Source organism: Cryptotermes secundus, unplaced genomic scaffold (genome assembly GCF_002891405.2).
Source record: "Cryptotermes secundus unplaced genomic scaffold, Csec_1.0 scaffold649, whole genome shotgun sequence".
Lineage (NCBI taxonomy): Eukaryota > Metazoa > Arthropoda > Insecta > Blattodea > Kalotermitidae > Cryptotermes > Cryptotermes secundus.
Window position 1 is genome coordinate 132,940 of NW_019738882.1, and position 7,071 is coordinate 140,010.

General features: G+C 36.2%; 1 protein-coding gene across 1 annotated transcript in view; it reads right to left on the reverse strand.

Annotated features, from left to right (window-relative positions):
- LOC111871223 (vacuolar protein sorting-associated protein 13) overlaps positions 1-7,071 on the reverse strand; it is a gene marked incomplete in the record, with an annotated part of 172,647 nt that overhangs the window by 70,433 nt on the left and 95,143 nt on the right. Inside the window, 1 exon segment of the mRNA XM_023864160.2 lies at positions 5,992-6,149. Within this exon segment, the coding sequence (XP_023719928.2) occupies positions 5,992-6,149 (158 nt within the window).

Consider the following 7,071-nt stretch of genomic DNA (forward strand, 5'->3'; position numbering starts at 1 on the left):
ACATGTTTCATATTCAGTGCAGATTGCACTTATGAATATCCTGAAATGCAGATGTATGTATGTATGTATCTATGTATGAAGCTTCTCATTATGCAGTTTTCTCCAAACTCCTGTCACTTCATTTCTCTTCGGTCCAAATATTCTCAACACCCTGTTCTCAAACACCCTCAGTCTATGTTCCTCCCTTAATGTTGGACATCAAGTTTCACACTCATACAGAACCACAGACAAAATTAGTTTTGTATATTCTAATTTTTATGTTTCTGGACAGCAGACAAGAAGACAAAAGGTTCTGGACTGAATGGTAGCAAGCATTAGCCGAGTTCAATCCCCTCTGAATTTCCTTCTGAATCAGGTTTTGATTTATCATTGATCTCAAATATCTAAACTGTGCTACATTTTCAAAACATCTGTTTCCTATCTTTGTGTCATGATTTTACACTGCATTTTGGTAATGAGTAGGGACTGGATTTTTATGCCCTAATAATCCCTTAAATACGCATGCATTTATGCATGAAAAACTTCCGAAATATGCACTAAAATACTCACATAAAAATTGATACCAAATATTAAAACTGATTTTACATTATTTTAGACCAACAAATCAATATTTAAGTTCATTTTATGTAATCACTGATTGATTCAGTTGCAATAAATAGCTATACTTAAATCAAAATCATGTAACAAAGCCAATATATTTCATTACAAATTTAAAAAACCAATGGTACTCACATTTAGCTCTATGAACTTTCAACTTCTCTTCTGTTGCAGTTCACAATTACTAAATGTTTTAGGTTTTCCATAGTTAGTCGCCTCCTATTGTCTCGTAAGTTGTCTTTATAGCGGGAAAAACTTCTTTCTACCTCACAGGAACTTAGGGGCGCATGTACAAAAGCCACTATTTGCTCCACTGTTAGTGATTTTTTACTTGGCAGTTCAGTATGTTTACTGGCTAAAATTTCTTAAATTTCACAATTTTTTTCATATCCTAGATTTTTTGAAAGACTGCTGTGTACTTTTTCCTTTACTACTTCACCAACTCTTCCAGGAACCAAACTCAATTTGGAAACAGTGGTTTTGAACACACTTAACGACTGATACAAAGTAGTATTGCTATTGCTTGCCTCCAGTGAGGAAATGGCAGATGGAATATGAGAGAAGTGAGCAGATATATAGGAATGATTAGTTTCTAGTTCTGCGTTTTTTAGTACATCTTGGACAATCTGAATTGATGCTGCACTTTGGGATCAAATGTATTCATGACATTCCTAACTGTTTCTAAATGTTTGGTATAATAACTCGCTGCACACTGCTATGTGCCTCAGCGCGTTAAAATTGGTTCTGGCAGAAGCGGAATGCTCGGTGCTACTACTTTAAAGGCTTCTTTTCTATATGGCACTTTAACAAATACCTTCTTCACAGAAGACACCAACTTGTCAACAAGCGGAAAATTTGCACGAATTGTTTCTGCAACACGGTGCAACCCATGGGCAAGGCAAGTCAAATGTGCCATATTTGGAAATATAACTTTAAGAGCAGTACCGGCTTTCATCATATAATTTGCGGCATTAGTCACAAAGAGCATATGTGCTCATACTGAATGGCCATTCGGCTATAGTAAATTCATGGAATTGATAAAAAATTCGGAAACTGCGGAGTTATTTGTGGTTTCAAATTGCTCTACCGCAAGAAGATATGGGGTAGATTGTTCATTCTTATTAAGGGATCCTACTATATAATTTGCAATAAACCGTCCCTCACAATCTTGTGTTTCATTGATTGATACCAACACAAAATTATCTTGAATCTTATCTCTAATACTTTCAATTGTAAGATCGTAACACTGCTTCATGTAATTTTTGCGCACAGTAGATTAATCCAGCATTTTGTATTGTGTATACTTCTCTATGAAGTTTCTCAGAGTAGGATTGGTTAGTTTCCACAGTGGAATATCTGCTGCTAAGAACGCTTCGCATAAATCAAAGGAAAACTGCGAAAAACTATTATTAGAAAATTCACTAAGCAATTTTTTAACAAGAGCACTTTTCGTGGATTTAATTTTAATATTCTCTTTGTGTATAATAGTGTTCAAATGCAGAAGCACTTGAAAGCGTTTTTCGCAACCAACTGCTTTCTCATGCGCTCAGCAATAAAGAATTTCCTTATCCGTACTTATCATCTCTCCTTCGAACTCCTGCTGATACAGCTGTAATTTAGTTTTCTGACTTACTTTCACTTCCGACATGACTACAGAAAGCTATACAAACGTAACTACAGACTAGTCACCACTAACGTGAATGGCCCCCAGCTTCAAATGAAGAAGAGTAACAAACCTCATGGAGACTTCGGAAATAAATGAGTGAAGTCCTTTATCGGTTGAATAGTATTATGTTGATAGCGGCTACATGCGAATGTTTCCGACTAATCTCTTCGCGGCCACTTTGATGGTAAGCGGATGAGGCAAGTTACAAGTAGAGGGATCGGGGAAGTCCCGTCCTGGGTATTGCATCATAAACATGAATCATGACAAAATGTTGAGTCAAATATGCAACATATTCTAATATGGAAAAGAAAAATTGTATACACATGACCATGATTGAAAATTTGAACATAAAATTAAAAAATATATATGATAAACATTTTAAAAAGGAAACATGCAGTATAAATAGTGATCTTAGAAAATATGATTCTTATTCATAAAACAGGCAAAATATGCATTTATATGCACCATCAAACCATGTCCAAAATTTAAGAAATGAAGTAATTCATACATATATCCAAACAAGCATGCTTTCTGGTTGCACGAAATATGCATTTGCATTAATATCCAGTCCCTAGTGATGAGACAGCAACATATACTTAGTTTTCCCTGTTTACTTCTAGACCAACCTTCTTACTTGTGTCAATTAAAGACTGCGTGTTTTTCTTTATGGTATCTATATTATCACCCAGCAGATTCACATCATCGACATAGAACAACAGCTGATGTGTCCCTTTTAGTTTCAGACTCACCTGGTTCTCCTGGACCATACTAATGACATATTCTAAAGCAAAGTTGAAATGGAGTGGCGATAAAGCGTCTCCTTGTATTAGACCATTCTGGATAGGAAATTTATCAGACAAAAGTTTACCTATATGGACTTCACTATACGTTTTGTTTAAACACATTTTAATCAGACTAACTAGATTAATGGGTACCCCAAACTCTATCAGAATATTGTACAATACTTCCCTCTTAACTGAATCATAGGCTTTCATGAAGTTTAAAATTTTGTATGGAGTTGATAAAAGCGATATCCCCTGATAATTACTACAGCCAGTTTTATCACCCTTTTTGTGAACTGGCACAATAATAATAATAATACACTCCTTCCACTGATCAGGCAATTTTTCCTTCATTCATTCATCAGTAATCTGTCAAATGACAGGTCCACTGTCTCTTCCAAAACAGTTCCTCCACTTAATGCGATCTAGAGCTTTCTCCTTCAAATGAGAATATCCTCTTCTGTCCCCAAGGTCATCCAGCATCTTCTTACGTCTTCTTCCTCGTCTTCTGGTCACTTCCATCCGCCCCTCTATCTTTCCTTCAATAACTTCTTTTAGGAGGCAGTTACTGCATAAGATATGACCAATCCAATTAGCCTTCCGTTTTCTTATTTCATGTAGGATATTCCTCTGCTCACTGACTCTAAATAACACTTCTTCATTTCTCACATAATCGGTCCAACTGATCTTCTCCATTCTTCTCCAACATCACATTTTGAAGCTTTCCAGGTGTTTCTGATCTACTGCCCTAAGTGTCCAAGTTTCAGCCCCATACAAAGCCATGCTCCAAATGTAGCATTTCACTAGTTTCTTTCTCAAATTTAAGTCCAATTTGCTGGTAAAAAGATTCTTCTTCTTGCTAAATGCAGCTTTTGCCATGGCAATCCTAGATTTAATTTCACAAGTACACCTTCCATCATCTGTTAACAAGCTACCCAAATATTTAAAACATTTCACATTCTCCAGTTGTTTTTGGTTTATCTTTATTGTGACTGGAGTTGGTCGTCTCAAAATGTTCATTACTTTTGTTTTTTCCACATTCATTTCCATGCCATAGCACCTTCCAATTTTGATTAGTCTATCAATCATACCCTGTAGCACAGTTTCTTCCTTAGCCATTAACACAAGGTCATCTGCATATTTCACAGTTTGAATAATTTGCCCTCCTAATTTGAAGTCTCCAAGCTCATCCAGAGCTTCCTTAATATTTTTTTTTTCCTTATGTCAAATATAATTAATTAGTTTGTGGATCTTAGAACGTAATATTTCGCCTCCTGTTCTGCCGGAATTTGATCACTACATGGAGATTTATACTGTTCCATTTTGCAAGAGGACTTTCACCTCAAAGGGCTTGGATCAGGTATTAATGGCTCTGCTGTATGGATTTCTGTCTGCCTAACATCACTGACCCTATGTACATTTAATAACTGAGAGAAGTAGTTCCTCTACCTATTCAAAATGTTGTGCGAATATGTAGGCAGATCACTGTTCTCATCCTTCACTAAGTTAGTGCTAGGTTGGTAACCCATCTTAAAGTACGTAAGATTTGAGGCTTTCACGGTGGTGACTATGAAGAAAGCAGTCTTCTGGGATTTGGCACCGTGTATATGTGGTGTTAACCGATGTTTCGGAGGAACGTATCGCCTCTATCTTCAGGGTAGAAGAAAAAGTATAAGAAATCTGCAAGCGACAAGACCGTGAGAACGTCTGCTTTTACCGTTCTCACGGTCTTGTCGCTTGCAGATTTCTTATACTTTTTCTTCTACCCTGAAGATGGAGGCGATACGTTCCTCCGAAACATCGGTTAACACCACATATACACGGTGCCAAATCCCACAAGACTGCTTTCTTCATCTTAAAGTAATTTATTCCTCTATACAGGTCTCTAATGTTCTTGTTCGTACTGTTCTTTATGAATTTCTATAAATGAAAATTTTTCAAGATATACATGAAAATTACTGTCCTCTGGGAAATGATGCCATGTGACCTGCCAGAAGTTTAAAGACGTTTTAGCAGAACATGCTGTCTCCAACTTCATGGCAAAATAGCAAGCTTACTCTTCTACCCTGAAGACAGAGGCAACATGTTCCACAGAAACTACCAGGAAACTTCAATCAGACTACATGGCATCAAACCTTCATTTTCACAGAGAACTCACTCATCTACCCTGAAGACAGCTGCAGAATATCTGTAAAATTCTAGCAGATTATATGGCTTCACATCTTAGAAACAGCATCATTTCAAAGTCACTACTGTGGGGACCCAAAATCACCCCCTCCCCCCAAAAAAATATTCATGGTGATCAGATCAAATTTCTCAGAAGCATTATGGAGAAAATGAGAATAAATAAATTGATACATGAGTTGTGAAAGAATAGAATCAACTGTAAAAAATATAAAATAATTAAGTTTCAAATGAACTGGACATCTGAAAGAATGGTAGTACAAAGAATCCTATAAAAAACTGGGAGTGAAAAGTATCACTGGAGAGTAAAAATTCTCTCAGATGTGGAACTGCAAGAAACAGAATGAAAACATGGTTTATCTTTGAAACTATGGAAAGTACAGAAACTTTTACATCAAATTGTACATTTTATCAACAATGTTTTTACAAAGAAACAAATCCCTGCACGAATAAAACTAAAGCGATTTTATAAGTCTATACAAACTACAAAAGAAACTGAGTCCCAGCGACTGACATAAGGTTGATAAATCATGTAGTCACGTTTGACTAAGTCCAAACAACTCACCAGTGCCGTCAGTTCTATCTAGAAACATTCACCCCCATTACTCACTTGTTAGACCTCAAATTTCAATGCCGCACATAGGGATAGGCTTCCATTTTTACTGACATGGCAGTAAATGCAAAAACAAGACAGAGTGGAAAGACAAAAAGAAGATTCAGAAATGTTAAAATGGTAATGTGAGACCAGAAAATATCACTTACCCTTTCACACTGAAGAAGAGTTCATTTGTAGGTGTGTAGACAGCAGAGAGAGGAAGGTTTATGTGCTCTCCTGACTCCACTGTGCCAACACACTCCACCTCATTTCCACGTCTTGTCATATAATACACATCAATAGGTTCATTGAAGTGATTCAGAACCTGGATCACGGAATAGAAACACAGTAATGATCACATGACAACACAGTCTTCCTTACAATGTTTACAACTATTCAACTATTAAACTTTACCACCTGAAAATACTGGTTTTACATCTTAATAGTATAGTATAGTATAGTATAGTGTGTCATATATAGGATATATAATGTGTATAATGGGGGAAGTCTACACAACAGTATTTCTGAAATACAAAATAGACATTATTGTATCAATATTTGTTATATTTTGCTGCTGACGCTACATGTTCCTGTCCTCATATTAGGCCATCATCAAGCATACAATGATACAAGTCCTAGTTCTTAAATTGAACCTAGTTTTAATGTGGCTCCTTATTGTGCTCTTGTGAGTTTTAAATGCATAAACTGAATTTTCAGTTAAAACTTAGATACTTTGACAGCAAATTTAGAATTAAAACTTAAAATTAAAATTAAAATTGTACAGAAATGAGATTCTTGTAATAAAGCTCTTTAAAACTTTGTGACCACTGCAAGTTGATACGCTTCTCCGGTGGTAGAAGCAATGATAGTGTGGAAAACTTGCGTATTGGATCTTCTCTCATAAATTAGGTCATGTGGTTTTGACCTTGCTATTGTCTCGTGGAGCCTACGCTCATTATTCTGTGTATTAATCAACAGGTTGTATACTTGGAGTGATCAGGCTTTTATGATGTTATGTGTACAGGCCGCTCCCTGTGATACTGTTGCTACTTTTTACATCCATTCATAAACTCACCATTCAACCCAAGGTTCACAGGTTAAAACCAGGCTGAGGTCAATGGACTTTTAAGTGTGATAAAAATCCATAGCATGACTCCTTTAGGAAGGGAAGTAAAGCCGGGGGTCCCACATCGTACATTTTCAGCACATACAAGGTGTGTCCCAAAAGTCATGAAATATATTTCTTT